Below are 22808 nucleotides of genomic sequence, written 5' to 3' on the forward strand. Positions count from 1 at the left end.
CTACATCTTTATTTTTTTTTTTATTAAATCTCTTTCCTCCTTTATCTATCTCTTTCTTTCTCTTAAAACGACACAACTTTACATCCTTTAAAATGACACACATTTTTTCTTATGAACATACTTAGAATCTTATAAAATATAATACGAAAACTCATATTTGAAATTTATAATTATATGACTTAGTTTTGTATATTTGTTTGAAATAATATTTAGATACACCTTTAATTTTATATACATAAAAATCATTATATTTATTTGACATGTTAAGTGAATTTTTTTAAGGCACAGAAAACATCTATAATTGTTATTCTTTATTTTTTATAATATAATTTGTTTACTCAATGTTAATTATATTTTAATAACTTTCCCCCCTAAATTTTTATATGTTAAATTTAATTATATATATATATATATATATATATATATATATTTTTAATTGTTAGTTTTTTGCATCAAATTCAACTTAGAAAGACATTTGAATAAAGCAGATGTTCATCTTCATCAAGATTAACATTTCTTTTCGCTAATTCAAGGAAGAGATAGCTTCAAAGGATACTGAATAAAATAAGCAGATTATTTTTTTAAAATAAATAATACATATTAATTGTATCCATTCTGATGCCGAAAAAAAAAAAAAAAAAAACAAAAAAGTAAAATGGTTAAACAATTAGGTTTTATAAAATATAAAATATGAGCTTCTTCCATTAGAAGTCATAAAAGTAAAACACCATTTTAAATGGTATCAAATAACCTTAAAAGATTAGAAAACTTTAATGATAGCTAATTATAATTCAAAAGCATCAAACATTTTTTAAAAAATATGAAAATTCTTTTAAAATAAAGATAATTAAGTATAAACAATCAGGATTAAAAATCCTAAAAATAAAAAAATAGTTACAAATTAAATAGTTATGAAGTTATCTCTTACACATATAAAAATGTGTGAGATTCATATTATTTTTTTCCTCTTATCTTCACTTGATCTCACATGAACTTTATATATTTTTATGTATACATAGAAAATAAAATGAGAAATATCAAATCTCTTTCGTTAATATAAATTGCTACTCTTTTTTTTCTCATACAAAATTGTATGCTTATATATATAGCTTAAAATTGTGTTTCGGTGGCCTGTTCTGCCGCCAAACTTAGGTAGTGATAGGATTGTTACCTTGTACTTCACAATTGCTCGATTTTCATTCATTGGACGAATAACTGCTTAGATTAGACATGTTCAACTATTTGTTTTAATGAAGCTATTGCAATATTTTTTTTTCCTTATAAGTGCGCAAACATTTATTAGTCATTAATTTTTATCATGAATATTTAATAGTAATTGTCATAAAAATCAAATTATTTTAATCACGCGACAATGTATAACTGAGTAACTATTACATCAAAATTAAACCTACCACGAGTACATTTGTTAACTCATTAACGTAATCGCCACCCCCTAAAAAAAAAAAAAAAATCTAGTTACAGTGCCAACGTTGTTTTTGTTGTCAGTAAATAGCATCAACCAATGTCACAATCTATCTTACAAAGTTACAACGTATAATTGCCGTTCTTAGGTCAATAAAGGTTGTGGACTTTTGCAGGATATTTTTTTTGACGTAGTGGTAAAATTTCGTCCATATTCATGAAATTGAGGAAGGTGCTGGTAGCCCCCTAGTGATATATGTTCATTGTTCTTATCCTTTTTGTTTCCTTTCACAAAGGAAATTATGTGTTGTGTATCTGTCTTCCACTATCATTAGTGTACGTCTCTTCTCCCTCCCATGTGATCTACCCACGTGATCATCATACACTAATGAGATCCTCACAACTCTCCTCAACACACTTCCGTGATTCAATCACTTTTGCCTCCTTTTATGCCTCTATACACTGCATGCTATCTATGCCTTTAATTTAGGCTATGTTTTATTTTATTTTATTTTATTTTGTGCTTGCTTGACTTTGATGGGGTTGTGAATACTGAATGAATATCTTGCTTATGGGTATTTGATGGCTTCCTCCTCATATAGCACAAGTCTGAAGTGGATTTTTGAGGCTGGAATTGAAGAAATTGCCAGTTAGTCATCTCTTATATCTTCATGGGTTTATTTTATTATATAATTTGGTATATTCCAGCTTTAGCTGTTGGTGATAATGTTCTTTATCATTTATGATTAGTCACTTTTGTTTCTCAATTGGAATTTTCCATATTTTTATTTTATTTTTGACTGGTGGTGTTCAAATAGGTGAGTGAGACATGTGGGGAAGGGTTCTCCTCTGAGTTGGATTTAGGTTGGAATGGATACCTTACAGAAAGCAGATTGGAAGGCAAGTTGGACATCCTGATAAGCTACATGTTAGGTCTACTTCATCAGTGATTTGAGGCTCTTATCTTGTTCTGCTATAGATATCTTCTTTACATTTTTGACAAAATTCCAGATCCAACCTTTCTATCCATAATCTAGGCTATCAATCTTCATTCTTCAGATATTTTTCTCTTGGTAGGGATCTTGAATAGTAAAATCTTGGACTTTTGAGGTGAACTCTATGCTTTTTTGTTGGGTATAAGAAACTTGTGGAGAAGCTACTCAGAGCTATTATTTGAGGTATAAAGCTTTGGCTATGCCATGAAAAAACTAAGTATACTACAATATGGGTAGCAACAGGACCATTGTTTGGTTTAGAAGGGACCTTAGAATTGAGGACAATCCTGCATTAGCTGCTGCAGCCAGGGATGGTTCTGTATTCCCTGTGTATATATGGAGCCCTAAAGAGGAAGGACAGTTTTATCCAGGACGAGTGTCAAGATGGTGGCTGAAGCAGTCTCTTGTTCACTTGGATCAGTCTCTGAAATCTCTTGGAGCCGGACTAGTGCTGATCAAAACCCACAGTACTCTTACAACTCTTTTGGAGTGTATAAATGCTATTCAAGCAACAAAAGTTGTGTTTAACCATCTCTATGGTAAGTACTCTTGTCCAGAAGGTAGCTTGTATAGAATTGGCCTTCTATTTTATATGTTTTAGCCAATTGCTTCCTATTATATATATGGTGCCACTTAATGTTTTGGATCTCCAAAAGTTGAATAAGCGAATAGGCTTTTTCTATTAACAACTAGAGGAGGTTTGGACAGACCTTCAAGGTAGGATAGTCCTTGAAGACAATCCTCAACACTGAATTTGTATACTGAGAAGATTAACAGTTGTTTTGATCTTCTTGCTATTTGCTGGTTCTTCTATATATTTAAATTCTTGTATGTTGTATATAAAGTAAATTGGAGACCATAACTATCAAGGAATAGCAGGAAAGGTGAATGATACATGGCCGTTGTTATTGGGGCATTCTTCTTCTTCTTGTTTTTTTTTTTTTTTAACGTATAATAAATTAATTTTCAAATTGGCGAGTTTTATTCCCAAGCCATTGTGATTCCTGAGGCTAGTTTAATAAGGTGGAAAAGTTGCTTTGTGTACAACTATATTTAGTGACATTTGATCAGGGTAGACATAAAACTTATACAAGAGATGTTAAAGGCAAGAAAGAAGAGGAATACTAAATTAAGGAATATCTGATTGTAAAATCATGTTTATCTTCAATTATTGAAGTGTCAAAATCGAGTCATATGCATTTGCATGAGGTGGAGTAGAGATTTGAGTTGGTAAAAGTGGAATGCTATTACATGGTATTATGAGCATGGTTTAACAATCAAATTAAAGCCTAAGCTTGAAGTATACAGGAATATCCTCTGCTGTCATCTGGCGTTTTATATAGGGTATCATCTCTTAACTGCCACACTGCTTGTTTTTCCATAATAGACTTGGAGGAAAATGCGTTGTTTCTCCAAATGCCATAATAGTTCCTTACAATGCTTCAACTAACATATAAAATAGATTACCTGTGTGAACGTCTTGGTATGTTTACTGAGTGACAAAAACTTGAAAGGTTTACTAGTTGCAGGCATCATTCTAATCCTTACTATTTTTGTGCTGTGTTTTAATTTGATAATCTGATACTGCAAATGAAGAATGCCTGTTTGTCAAAGCTTGAGAATTCTAAAAAATAACGCATTGATTCTTTAAATGCCAGAACACTTCAAAAATCATTATATAGCAGATAACATGAAGTATTTGTGTGAACCTATATTTTTGTTTGTTGTAACACAAATGCATGTAAGATAAGCGTCACATATTATAAGCATTCTAGCACTACTACTTCTGTTCTGTTTGTCAAATTAAATGTTGAATATATAGTTTTTTGGTGGGAAGCTCTATTAAATTAACTGGCATTAACAGGATTACTCAGTAATGAACAGTAATTCCCAGATATATTTCTTCACAGTTCAATGGCAGTCAGCTGACCTATATTTCTAACCCTGATTGTTTAATCAGATCCAGTTTCGCTTGTCCGTGATCACAACATCAAAGAAAAACTAGTTGAACTTGGCATATCTGTACAAAGCTACAATGGGGATCTGTTGTATGAGCCATGGGAAGTATATGACGAGAGTGGACATGCTTTTACAACTTTTGATCCTTTTTGGAAGAAATGCTTGCACATGCAAATGAAAGCTGCTTCACTTATTCCTCCATGGCAATTAATTCCAGCTGAAGGTATCATATGACTATATGCAGGTTACCAATGATTTGATTGTCTCTAGATAATATGATTGTTGATATCAGGTTTTTGCTGGAGGTTAGGAAGGAATTCTAGTTCTAAGACAGTGCTATTTTGGAAACTGGCAGCAATTGATCAAGTTCTTCTGTTATTATATCAATCTATTGCAAATTGATTTATGTACACATGGACATAGAAAACAAGTTAAGGATTTCTCTTTTTTTTTTTTCTGTTTGTGGATGACAGGAAAAGTTGAGAAATGTTCAATTGAAGAACTAGGTCTTGAAGATGAATCAGAAAAACCCAGCAATGCATTACTAGGACGAGCATGGTCTCCAGGTTGGAGCAATGCTGACAAGGCTTTAACCGAGTTTGTGGAGCAGCACCTACTTCACTACTCCAAGAATAGGCTAAAGGTTGGTGGAGACTCCACCTCACTCTTGTCCCCATATCTTCATTTTGGAGAATTGAGTGTGAGGAAAGTTTTTCAATTAGCACGTATGAAGCAGATATTATGGGCAAATGAAGGCAAAAGTATTGGTGAAGAGAGTGTAGCTCTTTTCCTCAGGGCCATTGGACTTAGAGAATACTCACGTTATCTTTGTTTCAATTTTCCATTCACCCATGAGAGAGCAATCCTTGGGAACTTGAAGTTTTTTCCTTGGAATGCTGATCCTGATAACTTTAAGACTTGGAGACAAGGTAGAACTGGCTATCCTTTAGTTGATGCAGGGATGAGAGAACTTTGGGCAACAGGATGGATACACAACAGAATAAGAGTAATAGTCTCTAGTTTTGCTGTGAAAATGTTGCTTCTACCCTGGAAATGGGGAATGAAATATTTCTGGGACACACTTTTGGATGCAGACCTTGAAAGTGATATCTTGGGGTGGCAGTATATCTCAGGATGCCTACCAGATGGTCACGAGCTTGAGCGCTTGGACGATCCTGAGGTTTGTCATGATTTCCTTCTTTGAAAGGTTTTACAGTTTGCTTGGTATCAATCAGATGTGATTATCTTATATTCAATAATTTAATTTCTATGATTTTAAGTTTATGTGATCAACATATCCTGCATAACATATCATAATCTGCTATAGCATTTGATTTTACCATGGAAAATCTTCTCTTGTTTTCTGCACTCTCATCCTCATGTGCCATTTTTCAAGATCTGAGGAGTTTAATTACACTCTACCTAATAATAACATCGCATAAAATTGGAAGAAATTGATTTTGTGCTCTGAAGCAAAGACATCCTTGATCTAAGTAAAGTTAACCCTCCTGCTAGTAGAAAAATTAGAGATTTTCTTTTCATATTTTCTTCAATACATTTTATATCTGGTGAAATTTATCTGTTCATATTTCTTTTGCAAATACTACTCCAACACTCAATGCATATCTTGCTTCCGTTTAACATAGATAATTTGAAGTTCTGATTCATGTATTACTATGGGGCATGCCAATTTGTATTTTGAGTAAGAACCATAATAGTTGAAAGATAATTGTTGCTAATACCTTTTTTTTTCCCCTTATAAAGAAAACAAATTGTTGGGTACATTACATTTAAGGAGTAAATTCTACCCCTTCATAGCCTAGAAAAACCTTCTAATAAATAAGAGCAAGTACTCTCTTCTCTAATCTGGTCTCATTTTTGGGTGCAGATTCAAGGGGCTAAATTTGATCCAGAAGGTGAATATGTAAGGCAATGGCTACCTGAGTTGGCAAGAATGCCAACTGAATGGATCCATCATCCTTGGGATGCACCGCTTAGTGTGCTTAGAGCATCAGGAGTTGAGCTTGGTCAAAATTATCCAAAGCCAATAATTGACATAGATTTGGCCAGAGAAAAACTGACTCAAGCTATATTCAAAATGTGGGAAACTGAGGCAGCTGCAAAAGCTGCTGGCTCTGAACCAAGGAACGAAGTTGTTGTTGATAACTCCAACAATGTTGAAAATCTGGACATTCCAAAAGTTGTCTTGAAGGGCAAGACTCCATGTGCTACTATTTCAGCTAATGATCAGAAGGTGCCAGCATTTGAGGATCCCAAGAATGACCCTTCTATTCGGAAGAGATCAAAATGTATGGTAGAGGAAGGTCAGAACCAGGATAATTCACAAAATCATAACAAAGATAATGGGGTGTCAGGCATTATTGATCAAGACATGTGTTCCACAGCTGAATCTTCATCATCTAAGAAGCAGTGTACAAGTACATATTCGTTTTCTGTTCCACAACAGTGTTCCTCATCTTCTAATCTAAAGTGGCCGTGGCAAGAACAGATTGACATGGAACAAAGTTCAAGCAAAGATGGTAAGCATACTTATGTTTTCAAGGAAGAAAAGAAAAGAAATGAAAATACAGTCTTAAAAAAATCTTTAGAACTTTTTTTTTTTGAATAAATGTTTGTGATAATACTCAAGCTGAATGAAGAAAGCTTTAGAACTGGATACAAGTAATAGCATAATTGTTAAGTTTCAGCTACAACTGAATACAACAGTAATGAAAGTCTCTGGAAAGGAAATTACAACTGGATAATTATATGATTTATATTTGTGGTGCACGGTTTGAAATGCATATATAATATTTTATTACGTAGAATTAGACATTTGTTTACTATAATTCTAGATAATAATAATCATGTTCTATAGAATAAGGTGGCAAGAAATTTTTTTTATTAAAATGGCTCAAGTTACATGAATTTTCACAATTTTAATTCAAAAAAACAGTGAGTCATTTTGACTTGACTTGAATAGTAAATTAAGTGAATTGGAATTGAGTTGGCCCGCTGAATAAATCGACTGTAATAATTTAAAATAAAATAAAGGTTAAAAACCTTTTTCACGAACTGAAGCCCATTCAGTTTGCTGCAAATGCAAAACCATGAGTCCATAAAGCGACGTAGCAGCAGCCACGAACTCTGAAGAGTATCACAATGTGTTGGGACTTGGGAGGATGTTAGGCAACAAAAATTTATTAAAAATATATATAAATTAAATAAATGCAGTAGTTATTAATTTTATTTAAATTAAAAAAATTACAAATTATTTTGAAAATTAGTTTTTAAAATTTTAAACTAGATTCAATGACTCTCATTATCCATAAGGAATGATACAAAATTAATATCATGACCGTATTTTTAATTGGGCATAATGCATATATAAGATCACGCGTTTTTTTTCTTTCAAAAAACCATAACAATTTTCTATTAAAATAAGTAACTCCAGTACATCATCAAATTATAATTATTAACATCCATAATGTACTTTCTATTAAAATAAGTAAACTCCATAATTTACCAAAAAAGAAAGTAACTCCATTACATAATCAAATTATAATAAATTCTTCTCGCTTAATCTGCATGACTGGATCTTCTCTAACTTAAAAAATTGTAGAAGCTTGGCAATGGACGATGATTGGCCTTTGACTTTTGGGATATTAGCGTGGAGCATTTGGAGGAGCAGAAACACTTGGGTTTTTGAAGGAAAAATCAATAATGCTTACACAATTGCCCACTCAGCCTTGGGGTATAGCAATTGTGTCAAGCATACAGCTACCACTCTCCATGCAGCAGGTCTTCAACCGAGAAAAAGTGTAGAGAAGATGATAGCTTGGTCTTGTCCTCCGTTAGGATGGGTTAAACTTAATGTTGATGGGGCTAGAGCCAGATCAGGATGTGGTGGTGTTATTCGTGACCCGTCCGGAGCTTGGATTATCGGTTTCTGCAAGAATTTGGGGCCAGGTACTGTTTTGCATGCAGAATTATGGGCTTGTTTGGAAGGTTTGCGTTTAGCTTGGGAAAAAGGATTTAGAAAAGTGTGGCTGGAAGGAGATTCCCTCTCAGCCCAACAGATTATTTCTAATGGGTGTCATCAGAATCACCCTTCGTCGAGCTTGGTGCAACGTATTAGAGGAATGTTGCAAAGATGCTGGCAGGTCCAGATTTCTCATGTCCATCGTGAAGGAAACAAAGTAGCTGATTTCTTAGCTTCACATGCGTATAGCTTTCCATGAGATGTGCAAGTCTTTGATGACCCTCCTCCTGGCTGTCTTCAAAGTTTATACAGCGACACTGTAGGTGTTCGCTGGGCTAGGTTCTGTACTTAGGTCTTTTTTCTGTGTTTTTAATTTCCTTTATCTTTCAAAAAAAAAAAATATAATAATTAAATACGTTTAATAATTTTAAGATAAAAGTACCCCCATCATTCGCCACTAAGCCGGTCATAGTCCATCACACCTTAATTTTCTCAACCTCAAATATCTCAAAGGCACTTAATTAGAATATCTTTTTAAATTAAAATTTTACGGGGTAAAATTTTTTATCTACCTCTTCATTAATGTTGACGAATTATTACTGGATGCTACTTACTTAAAGCATGTAAAAAAAAAAAAAAAGTTATGTTATTTTTTATTTTTTGATTCAAAGTTATGTTAATTTTTTTTTATTTTTTATTTTTGGAAATAAGTTATGTTAATTTTTTATATGAGAAGATCTCTTCTTCAATCACTGAACTGGTTTGTGAGATCTCTAATATTTTGCCATTAAAGCATGAGCAACGTTCGACTTTATCGTTCTCTGGTGGTAAAGTAGCAACTCTTCACATGGCATGCCACTACTAAAAAAAACTCTATTATCGACGGAATTTATGAGACGGAAAATAAATTCCGTCAAAAATTTTGACAGAAAATAAATTCCGTTGAAATTTTATGTCAAAAATTTATCATATAATATTTGTAACTGAAAATTATTGACGGACAAAAAATTCCGTTGATAATTACAACGTAATATTTATTCCGTTGAAAATTTCAACGGAGTTTTTCCGTTGAAATTTGAAACGGCATAATATTCCGTTGAAAATTCAAACGAATTTTTTTTCTGTCAAAACTTTCAACGAAATATTTCCGTCAAAAACAGAAACGGAACTTTGGTCCGTTGAAACTTTCAACGGAATTTTGGTATTTTTCCGTCGAAATCTCAACAGAATCTTTTTCCGTCGAAAATTGCAACGGAATTTTTTTCCGTTGATAATTTTCAAGTAATCACATACATTATGAAAAACCATAAATTTATTTTATGCAAGAATGCTATCATTTATAATTGTTTAAGGTGTTGTGCATATATATTGAAACATTCATCTTTATTCAAATACGCTTCAAACAAAAGAAAAGTACTCGGGCCTTGACATAATTCATCGTATAAATGGCACACACGCCAAAGCCCGATAAGGGAAAAAACCTCCTAAGCGCAGACTTGCTGGAAGCCCTCAATAGTAGAATTAAACAATATAAAAAATAAAGTCAACGAAAATAAGGGCAACATGAGTGATATGCAATTATTAACGTATATGATACTGATCTTAGTAGAATAAAGCAACAACAGACGCAATTGTCCCAGACGTCATCAGCTTAGAAGAATTTATTTAAGTGAGAGATAGAGAAATGAAATTTCCACCATTTAGCAACCCCTAAGTTCTATGACTACAGCGGTGAATTTATATAGTAGGTGGGTGAGCTTGCGTGATTCTTTACTTTGACCATTTTATGTTGGTGCAAAGTGTATTCCTAAATGACTCGTGAGAGATAATGACTTTTTAGTGTCAAAATTTCAACAGCTTTTGCTTTTTTTTCATCAAAAATTGCAACGGAATTTTATCCGTTGAAAATTACAACGGAATAATTTTCCGTTTAAAAATCCAACGGAATTTTGGTCCGTTGATACTTTCAACGAAATTTTGGCCTTTTCACGTCGAAAATTTCAACGAAATTATTTTCCGTTGATAATTTTAACTACATTTTGTTCCTACATTTTGTTCTTCAAGTAATCACAAGCATTATGAAAAATCATAAATTTCTTTTATGCAAGAATGCTATCATTTATAATTTTTTATGGTGTTGTGCATACATATTGAAACATTCACATGAGAATGCAAGTAGTCATGATTATCTACAACTAGAAGTGTTGAAGTAATGGGTGAAGTTATAGGTATACAAATATTTGTTCAAGCATTTTTCTGGAAGTTATAGACCCCTACAATATATGTAAGACTATGGATTTAATGATTTCTTATTTAATGTAAGACTATGGATTGTTTTAAGGAATAATTTAAACTAAATTTATAAAAAATAATGATTATATAGACCATGATTTATAAAATATCATGAATTTATAATTAGCACACAATATTGTTATTGATAAATTTATATATGATAAAATATATCACTTTACTTATAATTAGTTAACATTCTTAGCAAAATACTTATAGAGTATTATTCTTTTACAAATTAGCAATTAATTATCATTTTCGTTATAATTATATAACTTAGTAATCCCAATATTTAATCTATTTTAAAATTTGGTAGTCTTTCGCTCTTTTTGCATTATCTCTTTATACAAATTCTTTCCCTCCTTTCTAATTTTTCACAATCGAAAGATCCTGCTTTTTTTTATATTTTCCCAAATAGTTTCTTATTCCTGAACCAACTCTCTTTCAAATATTTTAAGAAACAATAAACCTTATCAAATCGTCTATTCCCGAAAACTTTCAAACACTCAGCCTTGAATTCCGGTAAGAAATCCCTCTCCACGATCGCCAACACCATCACTGCCACCGCCCCGCAGCCTTCCTCGTCGTCCATTCGACGCTGCTCAACAATTCCACCAAGCAAGGAACCAAATTCCTCAAGGCTGCGTGGCTGGACGCATAAGGCAGGTATTTTGTAATTTTTCATGAGTTTTAAATTTTTTATGAGCTTTTACCATCTTCCGAATTTCTGTTCTGAAATTTAATACCATGACAATTTGATTTTCTTGAAGGCTTCAAAAGCTTTATGGAGGAAATGTGTATGTGGGTCTTCGAATTCCCGATGCTGATTCTGGTTCTCCACAGAGCATTGATATGGTTCTTGTCACTAAAGCGTATTATCACTTCCCCCATCATTTTTTTTTTCTTCTCAGCTTTTGCAAAGTATTTTATATTGTTTTACTTGTTTTACTAGCGGCCATTGTTAGGGAGATTAAGAACAGAAACACATTGGTTCATTGAGACTTGAGGTGAGAGGTTAATTTGTTAATTTAAGACCTTTACATTATTATTGAGATTGTGCTCACAATGTGTTCGATCATTTGCTTCACTGGCCTACGCATGCTGCATTGTAATTTAAACTTGTAAACTTTTTTTCCCGTATCAAAGTTGGTTATTGTATAGGCTATATTGAACCTGCGATGGTGATCTGCATGAACCTGTGATAGTGAGTTATATGTGGAGTGTGCACTGTACATTGATGGAGCACCATTTGGCCTTCCCACAAGAACAAGGTTTTTATATTTTATTAAAATACTTTTTGCAGTTTATGTTACAGAACTTTTAAGACATTTTACTATAAAAATTCTGGTCTATTTTCACCTGGACTTACTGAAGGAATGATTTTATGGGATAGGATTTCTTTTCGTTATTTAGCTCTTCAATTATACTATTACGATTTAGATTTTTTTATGATTTTTTTCATTTCCATGTGCTCCAACCTCCGTTGGTATTGTGTTAAAAATAAAGATTTGAATACAAATCCTGTTATCATGCTTTATTTGTGTCATAGAATCGTATGTTTCATTGATTGAGAGATATGCCTTATATAATTTCCAAAAAAAAGGAGATATGCCTTATATAAAAATGATTACAGTAGTAGATTAAAGATATAAAATAATTTGAATTAGCTAAAAGTTAGGTTATAATTTTAATTAATTTAATATCAACCGTTATGATTTACTAATCAAATCATATTCAAAGCCAATTAATGCCGTTGTTATAGTTTGCTAATCATGATCCTATTGGATGTTAATTAATGTCAACCGTTACAATTAATGTCTAAACAAATCCTATTTCAACAGTTAATATCATGATCCTATTGTATTTAAATTATCTCTTCTTTGTACATCTTTTTTATTTTGTATTTAAATTATCTTGTGGCAAATTCTACAATTAGAGAAAAGGCTACAAGACTAATTTCAAGTCAGATGCACATTAGAAATGGCACTTGGATACAACCTACGTCTCTTGTTAATCACTTGGATACCGAGGCCTTAGAGTGACAACTCACTAGATTAGAATTTAACATGATTGAGGTATCCTAATTTTTCCTATGCGTTATTTGATTAGGTTTACCTTCTTCACACGCATTTCTTAGAATTTTTACCTCTGCTGTTCTGTTTGATGTGGATATTGGATTGGTCTTGAAATAGAGTGAAGTGTGAAATTATTTTACCTATAATTTTTTTTCTATTGCAGATCCTTCATGACAAACAAATAGTGCATATTTTGGTGGCTAGCGCAAGTGTTAAGACATCAGCATTTAGTTAGCATTTTTCTTCTGTTTCATGTATTTTTTTTAGACTTCATTTGAATTTAAGTTATCTTGTTAATACATATTAATTTTACACTTTCAATATTATTATAATAATTTTCAGAGAATATTTAATTGTTAGAAGCATTTTTCATATTTAGGAAAATTTTCTTTTAATTAAAATTTAGAATTTTTTTTCATTTTGATTGTATGTAATTTAGTATATTTTAAATGATTTTTAAAAAATAAAAGTTTTTTTTGCTGCTTATTTTTTTAATTATTAAGCAAAAGCTCAGCGGTGATCTTTAATGACTGCCATATCTTTTGTCCAAAGAAAAAGTTTAATGGATGCTTATTCCGATGATTGAGAAAATCAACTCCAAATCAGGGAGATGAATTTAGTTGCTCCATATTCGTAGGCAATTTACAAAATGACGTCAATATTTATGCTGACAGTTTAAAATGCCATTAATATTTGGTGAATTAAAATCCATATGAATTTAATGTTTTTTAAAAATTTAAAATATTATTTTCGACGGAATTCTACGTACATTCCATTGTAAACGGTTAAGAATTTTCAACGGAGTTATAGATAAATTCCGTTGCAAATTGTTATAGAACTTTTGGGTGGAAATTTTTTTCGTTGAAATTTTCAACGGAATCATACATAAAAACCGTTGGAAACTGAAACGAAACTTTTTGACAGAATTATTTTCCGTTGAAAGTATAGGCGGAATTGTAGATAAATTTCGTTGAAATTTACAACGGAATTTTTTCACGGAGATTTTTTCTGTTGCAATTATCGATGGAATTATAGTTCAATTCCGTCGAAAATTGTGACATAATTTTTCAACGGAAATTAATTTCGTCAAAAATTTCAACAGAATTTTTGTTAATTTCTGTTGCAAATTAAGATAGAATTTTTTGACGGATATATTTTCCGTTGAAATTTTCGACGGAATTTATTATTTTAATATTATTTCATGACTTTATTTATTGAAGGAAAAGTAAGGCTTCCAACGGAAAAAATTCCGTTGAAGTTTTCAACGGAAAAAAATTTCGTTGTAAATTTCAATGGAAAAAAAAATTTCGTTGCCTTTCGACGAAGGGTTATCCAACAGCAGAATTCTGTCGAAAATTCCGTGAAAAAATGATTTTTCAACTGAATTTTAATAATTTCCAACGGAAAAATTCCGTTGAAAATATTAATATTTCTAGTAGTGTGCACCTGACTTTGTATTAATTGTAACATAAAGAACGTGTTTTTTTTTTTTTTTAAATTGAATGAGAAAAACCTTAGGGCCTGTTTTGTGTGATGTATAAGGCTTGATAGTATAAGCTTATACTATATGTTATGACATTTTCAGTTGTTTGGTGTGACCATCGTATAGTATAAGCTTATATAGCAGAACCCCTTAATACATCAAAATGATGTATAACTTAATCAAGCCTAAGAGGATGGGATTAGGCCTAATAAGGGATTGATGTATTAATATTGCTTACAAGCACAATTCTCAAGAACTAATATATCATTTCAATATTAATATATTAAAATAAACTTTTTTAATATATTAATTTTAAAATATTGGAGGATATTATCTTATACAATATCATACCAAACGCGGGATAGTATTATTAAAATTTAATCAGGTCTTATACAATCAGATCTTATACTATCAGACTTTATCTTATACTATGAATCAAACATGCCCTTGGTATTCACGATTCGTTTACGCAAATCAATGGCAAGTGGATAGCCTGATCCGCATATTCCTGGGTGTAAAAATAATTTGAGTCCCAATCAGGGACTTTGACCATATTGCCACCTTTTAGGTAAAAAATTACCGGATTGCCACATCAGGAAAAAATTTTGCCAAAATGCCACGTCACAATCTCGCTGGTCTGACAAGCGGGAATGGTATGGACACGTGTCAGCGTCTGAATGGTCAACCATTCTCGCTGGGCTGACCAGCTAGAATGACAGAATGCTGACACGTGGCAAAAGTACAAGCATTATCTGGATGTCTGTACTTTTGCCACGTGTCAGCATTCTGTCATTCTAGCTGGTCAGCCCAGCGAGAATGGTTGACCATTCAGACGCTGACACGTGTCCATACCATTCTCGCTTGTCAGACCAGCGAGATTGTGACGTGGCATTTTGGCAAAAAAAATTTCTGGCGTGGCAATCCGGTAATTTTTTATTAAAAAGGTGGCAACATGGTCAATGACCCCCTCAATCACCTGTTTGTCTGCAATGTTAATGTTAAAAAAATATAGAAAAATTGATTTGCTTCACTTAACATTTTAAACTTTTAGTAATATGATTGTTTTACATTATAGCATAGCCTTTATAATGACGGGATCACGAGTTGGTGGAATAGTTATTTTATATTATATCAGTCTTATCAGAGCCTTTATGATCACTTATTCCTCACTTTCTTATTTTCTAGTGAAATTTAGCTAGCACACTTGTTGCTTTACAATTAAATTTCTAACATTTGAGGTGATGCGTAATAAACCTCTTTTTGTCATATACTTTTAAACAAAGTCAACTACTGACATTGTCAGTGATCCTTCTTTCTAAGTCAATGTTTAAATGTTGATAGTATGATCGTAGTTTGCTTAAACTAAGGTGATTCTTACGTCAGAAAAACAGAAAGCAAAACCACATTTTATGTGAAACAGGGAAGAAAACCAGAGATTTATTCACACTAAAACTGATACAAGAACCAGTAGGAATAAGAGATAAGTTTCTCTCAAAGAAGTACCAAAAGTAAAGTTAGCACGATACTAAAGCTAAAGCTACCCAACTCTCAACTCAGGTTACAACATAACAGTATAAAATTAACCACTGGTCAATTAACTAGAGTTATCATAAAAATAAAATTTATTAGGGATTGATTGGTTTGATAAAATCAACTTATTATTCCAATTTATTATTTGGGAATTTTATTTTATTCTTTTCGCTGAGAGTTAGTAATGATTTAAAAGAACAAATGTGTTAGTTCACGGGCTTCATAGCCATTAGCTAGCCAGCTTCAACATGGCCAATCTGGATGAGCTATTCCCTCTTAAAAAAATTGCTTTGTACATTTTGATCTTCTTGATTACCCATATCATTTTTCGTTCACTTGTCAAAAATTATCACCGAAAACTTCCACATGTCCTTAGGATTTTTCTACACTTAACCACTTCTTAGCATTTATTTTTAGTCATCAAACCCTAGTCTTAATGGAATGGCCGAATTGTCCATGGGTCCTTTAAGAGTTCAGGTTCATCCTTTTACATGAAATCCACACAAGTATCCCAAGGTTTCATCTTTACACATCAAAACAACCATTTCTTGGTTCATAACACATAAACCCTCAAGAACAACCATCAAAACCCTTTCTTTAAAAATTTTAACAATATTTCCCCCACCCACAAGACAAAAACCGAGAATGGAAGTGAGGATAGGAAGGATTTTGGGTCATCTTTTCCCAAAGTGATGCTTACACCTTCAAGCTCACACCTTTTAGCTCCAAGCTTCACTTTCACCAACAAGAATGCTCCTTTAAACAAGAAATCACCTTCAAAAATATACTCAAGAGTTAGAGCTCAAGAACACAAAAAAGGAAGATGAGATTTTTCAAGAAAAATTTAGAAAACTTACACTAAAACTCAAGAGAACCAAGCACACAAGTGGTGTTCTCCAAGAGAACTCAAGAACACAACTTCATGGCTCCATGAAGCTCCAAAACCGTGGCCAGACTCGGGTATGAAGAACATAAAAATCTTGCTTCACACCATAAAAATTGTATGGTTGTGAAGAGGAGGGTGAAGAGAACAAGTTTGGTGAAGGAAGTTTGATGATTTAGTGAGGTTTAGGAGGAGAGATTCTAGAGAGAAGTGACAGCAAAGTTTGAAACTTGAATTTTAGAGAGAGAGAGAGAGGGGAGTGGGGCGGAAGAATTCTGAATGGAGAGGGAGGGGATGGTGCCCTAATTAGGGATGTCATGTCACTTTAGTGGCACTTTGTCTTCTAGTGAAATTCGGTATAATTTTTATCTGAACTGTTATCAAATTTTTACCGGAAACACCCAAGACTCTAACTTTAAGTAATTAACATTAATTTTGTCTAATTATCATGTTCATAACTTCAAATTTTGATTATTAGATCACAGATCCACTACCAGTTGTTTAATTGCACTGTAGTCTTTACCAGTGTTCTTAACTGTACCCGAATTTCATAATCTTCTTAACTCTAACATTATTGGTCTAATTATGACTTGTTAGGCATATATTGATCTTTATTTTCATTTTCTCATCTTTTTTCCGTTCCGAAATTCTACCGGCTGCTTCTACAGCAGTACAAAATACCCGGCAGAAGTGACTTTTCCAAAATACCATAATATGGATATCAAACTTTATTAAATCATATACTAACCTCATCTATGATAATCATATCATCAAAATAGCTCTCTAACTATAATTTACTAACGTGGAGCTATTCTATTGTCTGTTACTGCGTCAACAGTAAAAAATAACAGATGAAAATTCACCTGTGTAAAATACCCTCAATATGGATATCAAAATTCTTAGAATTTCATCCTCATTCCATTTATGACCTTAAGGTCTTCCTAATAATCCACTAATTTTGAAATTATGAAATTAGGGTTATTATACATGCATATGCAAGTAATAACCTAATAGCTTCCAGCCTAGCTACAGGTGCATATGTTTCATCATAATCAATGCTTTCTTTCTGACTATAACCCTGTGCAACTAATCTAGCTTTATTTCTAACAATAATTCCATTTTCATCCAACTTATTTCTAAACACTCATTTTGTTCCAATTACTTATTGGTGCTTAGGTTTAGGGACTAATTCCACACACAACTTCTTTCAAATTGATTTAATTCATCATGTATAGCATTAATCAAAAATTCATCATGAATATTACTTGGTTCAATTTGAGACACAAAGGCACAATTATTACATAAATTTCTCAAAGAACGTCTAGTAGTTAGGCCTTGTCTAACATCACCTAGTACTTGATCAAGCGGATGATTTAATGCTACTCTTCTACTTGGTCATAGGGGTTCTTCATCAATTTGAGGAGTTATAGATTGTTCAGGTTGTGCTTGAGCTTCCTCTTGGTCATTTAATGAGATCTTTTCAAATTCACCTGCAACATCATCTTCAACACTTGCCCTTCTCAGCACATTAGCAGGATCATAGTATTCATCAAATGTAACATGTACTGACTCTTCAACAATCATAGTTGTTTTATTAAACACTCTATATGATTTACTAGATAAGGAATAACCAAGGAAAACACCCTCATCAGATTTGGAATCAAACTTACCTAGGTTGTCTTTTTCATTATTCAATACAAAGCATTTACAACCAAAGGCACGAAAGTGTGAAATATTGGGTTTCATTCCTTTATAGAGTTCATAGGGGATTTTATTTAGAATTTTTCTAAAAAGGATACGGTTCGAAACATAGCAAACAATGCTAACTGCATCTGCCCAAAAGTGTTTGGGGACGTTGCTATCATTGAGCATTGTCCTTGCTAGTTCCTCTAATGTCTTATTTTTCCTTTCCACAACCCCATTTTGTTGTGGGGTCCTAGGAGCAGAAAAATTATGACTTATACCGTTATTTTCACAAATTTTTTCAAAATCATGATTTTCAAATTCCCCACCATGATCACTCCTAAGGAAAATAATATTCACACTTTTCTCATTCACAAGAACTTTAGCTAATTTTTCAAAAGAATTGAAAGTATCTCTTTTATGTTTCAAAAATAAAGTCCATGTGAATCAAGAGTAATCATCCACAATCACAAATGCATAGTAATTTCCACCATAGCTTTTGATTCTAGTAGGACCAAAGAGATCCATGTGCAAAAGTTGCAAGGGACGTGTGATAGTAACCACATTTTTACTTTTAAAAGAAGTTTTCACTTGCTTCCCTTTTGTACATGCATCACACAATCTATCTTTCTTGAACTTAAGCTTAGGTAGACCTATTACTAGATCTTTGACTATCACCTTATTTAGTTGACTCATGTTAATATATCCTACTCGTCTATGCCATAACCATGCATCATTATCTTTAGAGACCAAACATTTAGGTTCAAGAGAAGACATACTATCAAGGTCAATCATATAAATATTATCACATCTATGTCCAATGAGTCTAACATTTTTATCATCCTTAGATTCAACCATGCATGTGGAAGTATTAAATTTTATATCAAAGCCTTTATCACATAATTGACTAATGCTAAGGAGATTATGTTTCAACCCATCAACATACAACACATTCTCAATTAATATGGTTGAAGAGTTACCTACATTACCATAGCCAAGAATTTTTCCTTTGTTGTTGTCACCGTAGGAGACATTACCATGTTCCCGTCTATGAAATGTTGAGAACTTTGAAAGATCTTCGGTCATGTGTCTTGAGCAACCACTATCCAAATACTATTTAGTGCTCTTTGCTCTAAAACAGACCTACAACACAAGAAAAATATAGTGATTGATTGGTACCCTTTGTACTTTTGGGTCCTTACATGTTAGTATAGATACATACGCTAAAGCACAATAGTCCTATATATTATAATTGCAATATCAAGCACAAATGAGCATTATAAAAGGTAAAGATGTCACAAACATCATTGTTGTCCAAGTTGGACAGAATTGAGTATAAATGATTTACGGGGATTTAACAAAATTATTTTTAAGGTAGGATCATGATACAATTAAGCACAATATTTATACTAAGCATGTGCATCAAAAGATAGTTCCAAACAGTCCATACATGCTTCTTTTATATCAAATAGTGACTACATATCATGTGCAAAGAGAATATAACAATAGAACAGTCCATGTCACATGATACATATATGTTTTCCAAGTCTTCTTAGGAACATATATCATGTTCTTTACCTTGGGACTAAACAACATGCTATATATATATATATATATATATATATATATATATATATGGGTGTGCAAAAAAACTGGTTCACTTGCCCTACCCTTGATCCGACCTTGACCCGACCCATAAATACCCATACTTTTTGAACTAGTTTAAATACTGACCCACTTTTATTTGGGTCAGTTTTAGACCTGATTCGTTTTAATATTGACCCACTGACCCAAAACTTGACCCATACCCATTATGTGAAAACAAAAATCACAGTTACATTAAAAGAAAAGTTTTAACGTAAAACAATTAAGTCAAATTTTTTTATCGAAAATATTTTCATAACAATTTTCGCAAAATTTTGACGAAAAATATTTTCATCAAAATTTGTGACTAAAAACATATCGGTAAAAAAACCTGACAGAATATTTTTTTTGTCAAATTTTTTTACGGAATCTAAATTTCGTCAAAATATTTCACAAAAAAATATATTCATAAAAACTTTCGACAAAACACATTTTCCTCGAAATTCTTTGACGGAAAAAAATTTCATCAAAATTCTTTACAGATTTAAAATTTCGGCGAAAGTTTTCGACGAAACATTTTCGTTAAACTTTTTGACAAAAAAAATTTCGTCGAAATTTTTAGCGAAACACATTTCTATCAAAAAATTTCGACTAAATATTTTTGTCAAGTTTTTTGATAAAGAATATATCCATCAAAATTTTCAACAGAACACATTTCTGTAAAAAAAATTCGTAAAATTTTTTGACAAAAATATTTCGTTAAGAAATTTTGACAGAAAAAATATTGTCTAAATTCTTTAGAGAATCTAAATTTCGTCGAAAGTTTCAAATGAAACATTTTCCTCAAAACAATTTCCATTGAAAATTTCGACGAAACACATTTCCATCAAAAAATTTCATCAAAATTCTTTACAGATTTCAAATTTTGGCGAAAGTTTTCGACGGAAACATTTTCGTCATCAAAAAATTTTGACGGCAAAATATATCGACGGCAAAAAATTTCATCAAAATTCTTTACAGATTTCAAATTTCGGCGAAAGTTTTCGACGGAAATATTTTCGTCATCAAATAATTTTGACGGCAAAAAATTTCATCAAAATCCTTTACAGATTTCAAATTTTGGCGAAAGTTTTCGACGAAAACATTTTCGTCATCAAAAAATTTTGACGGCAAAAAAATTCATCAAAATTCTTTACAGATTTCAAATTTCGGTGAAAGTTTTCGACGAAAAAAATTTCGTTGAAATTTTTAGCGAAACACATTTCCATCGAAAATTTTCAACTAAATTTCGTCAAGTTTTTCGATAAAAAATTTCCATCAAAATTTTCAACGAAACACATTTCTATAAAAAAATTCCGTAAATTTTTTTGACAAAAAAAGCATTTTGACGAAAAAAATATTCTGTCAAAATTCTTTAGAGAATCTAAATTTCGTCGAAAGTTTCAAATGAAACATTTTCCTCGAAATAATTTCCGTCAAAATTTTCGTCAGAACACATTCCCATCAAAATTTTGAACGAAAAACATTCCGTCAAATTTTTTGACAAAATTCTTTTTTCGTTTAAAACATTTGATGGAAGAAATCATTTTCGTCATAACTGTTGACAGAAACTAAATTTCAATAGAAATTTTTTTTTTTTTGTAAAAATTTCGACGAAAAAATAATTTTGTGACGAAATTTTCGTCTTTTGCAACGTATAAATTTCGACAAAATTTTGTGAGAAAACCAAGTCAAAAACGGGTCAGGTCAGATTTGACCCAGTTCAGAAACCAAGTCAGACCCACTTCAGAAACCAAGTCAGGTCAGATCCAAACTGGTTCTGAAGTAGTTCAACAAAATCTAATCCAAGTCAGACCTGACTTGGATCAAATTAAAGCGGGTCGGGTCAAAATACCTGACCTATAAAAATCAAGTTGGGTCGAGTCGAACAAAAACCTGACCCGACCTGACCCATGCACAACCCTACATATATATATATATATATATATATATATATATATATATATATATATATATATATTAGGTTGAGGTCTATGGGATGTTGAAGCAATTTTGCCCACATCTATAGTCCTCTTAGGAACCCATTTAAGATTAGTTCCTTTTAGGTCATATTTCTTAATATTGCATTGATATACATGATGATCACTCATGCAACAATATGTACATTTCTTAAATGGTAGCTTAGACATGAACCTATGGGGATAATGGTTTGTCTTTCTTGGTTGAGCAAATGAAGGTTTTTGAAAACCAAGTTCATATCTAGTAGATTCAACCCTTTGTCTACCAAGGAGGACATTCAAGTTGTCTCTCCCACTAGTCATTCTATCAACCATTATTTTTAACCTATCAACTTCATTAGATAATTCAACACATTTAGCACATGAAATAGTGGAAGGGGATTCACATCATCACATGATCCAACAAGACAATTCATAAAAAGATTTTCATTTTTAAGATCATCATTGTCTTTCATTAAATCATTTACAATGGTTGTCAAACTATCAACTTTGTTTTGTAAATCATTTTTCGCCTTTTTAATTTTCTCAACCTTAGAGGTTAATTTTTCATTTTCAACTTGCAAACATTTATAAGCATACATCAAGTCATCATATAATGGACCAACCATAGAAGAAGTATCACAAGAACTAGTGTCACACATAGAATCAAAATCATTGCATGAAATATTATCACTTAAGGACTTCGAAGAGTGACAAGAATATACCTCAGTTTGTTCATCCTCTATATTTGTCATTAAGCATAAGTTTGCTTTTTCACTACTTGAAGAGCTAGATGAGCTTGATGAATCATCTGAGAATGCCATATAGGCCTTCCTTTTCTTTTTGCCTTTATCTTTCTTGAACTTGCCGTTATCATTTTTGTTTTTGTTCAGGCAGTTCTTTTGGAAGTGACCTTTTCCACACTC

The 22808-nt window shown here is 32.1% G+C and overlaps 1 protein-coding gene and 1 long non-coding RNA gene across 3 annotated transcripts; both read left to right on the top strand.

Moving 5' to 3' along the window:
• Positions 1-1732: 1732 nt before the first annotated feature.
• LOC133313419 (cryptochrome-1) lies at positions 1733-7156 on the top strand. Its single transcript, XM_061514786.1, has 5 exons — positions 1733-2071; positions 2241-2956; positions 4378-4599; positions 4850-5556; positions 6265-7156. Exons 2-5 carry the CDS (start codon positions 2647-2649, stop codon positions 7003-7005), a joined length of 1980 nt encoding a protein of 659 aa, XP_061370770.1. The 5' UTR covers positions 1733-2071; positions 2241-2646; the 3' UTR covers positions 7006-7156.
• Positions 7157-11059: 3903 nt separating this feature from the next.
• Positions 11060-12978, top strand: LOC133313443 (uncharacterized). 2 transcript variants are annotated; one of them, XR_009751814.1, is made up of 4 exons: positions 11060-11313; positions 11418-11654; positions 11809-11918; positions 12886-12978. It is a non-coding gene; the product is annotated as an uncharacterized LOC133313443 (long non-coding RNA). The 2 variants fall into 2 exon arrangements; XR_009751813.1 differs by having other exon boundaries at positions 11418-11918.
• The last annotated feature ends 9830 nt before the right edge of the window (positions 12979-22808 follow it).

Source organism: Gastrolobium bilobum, unplaced genomic scaffold, assembly GCF_033153095.1.
Source record: "Gastrolobium bilobum isolate Gb01-03AN ecotype WA unplaced genomic scaffold, APGP_CSIRO_Gbil_v1 utg11941, whole genome shotgun sequence".
Lineage (NCBI taxonomy): Eukaryota > Viridiplantae > Streptophyta > Magnoliopsida > Fabales > Fabaceae > Gastrolobium > Gastrolobium bilobum.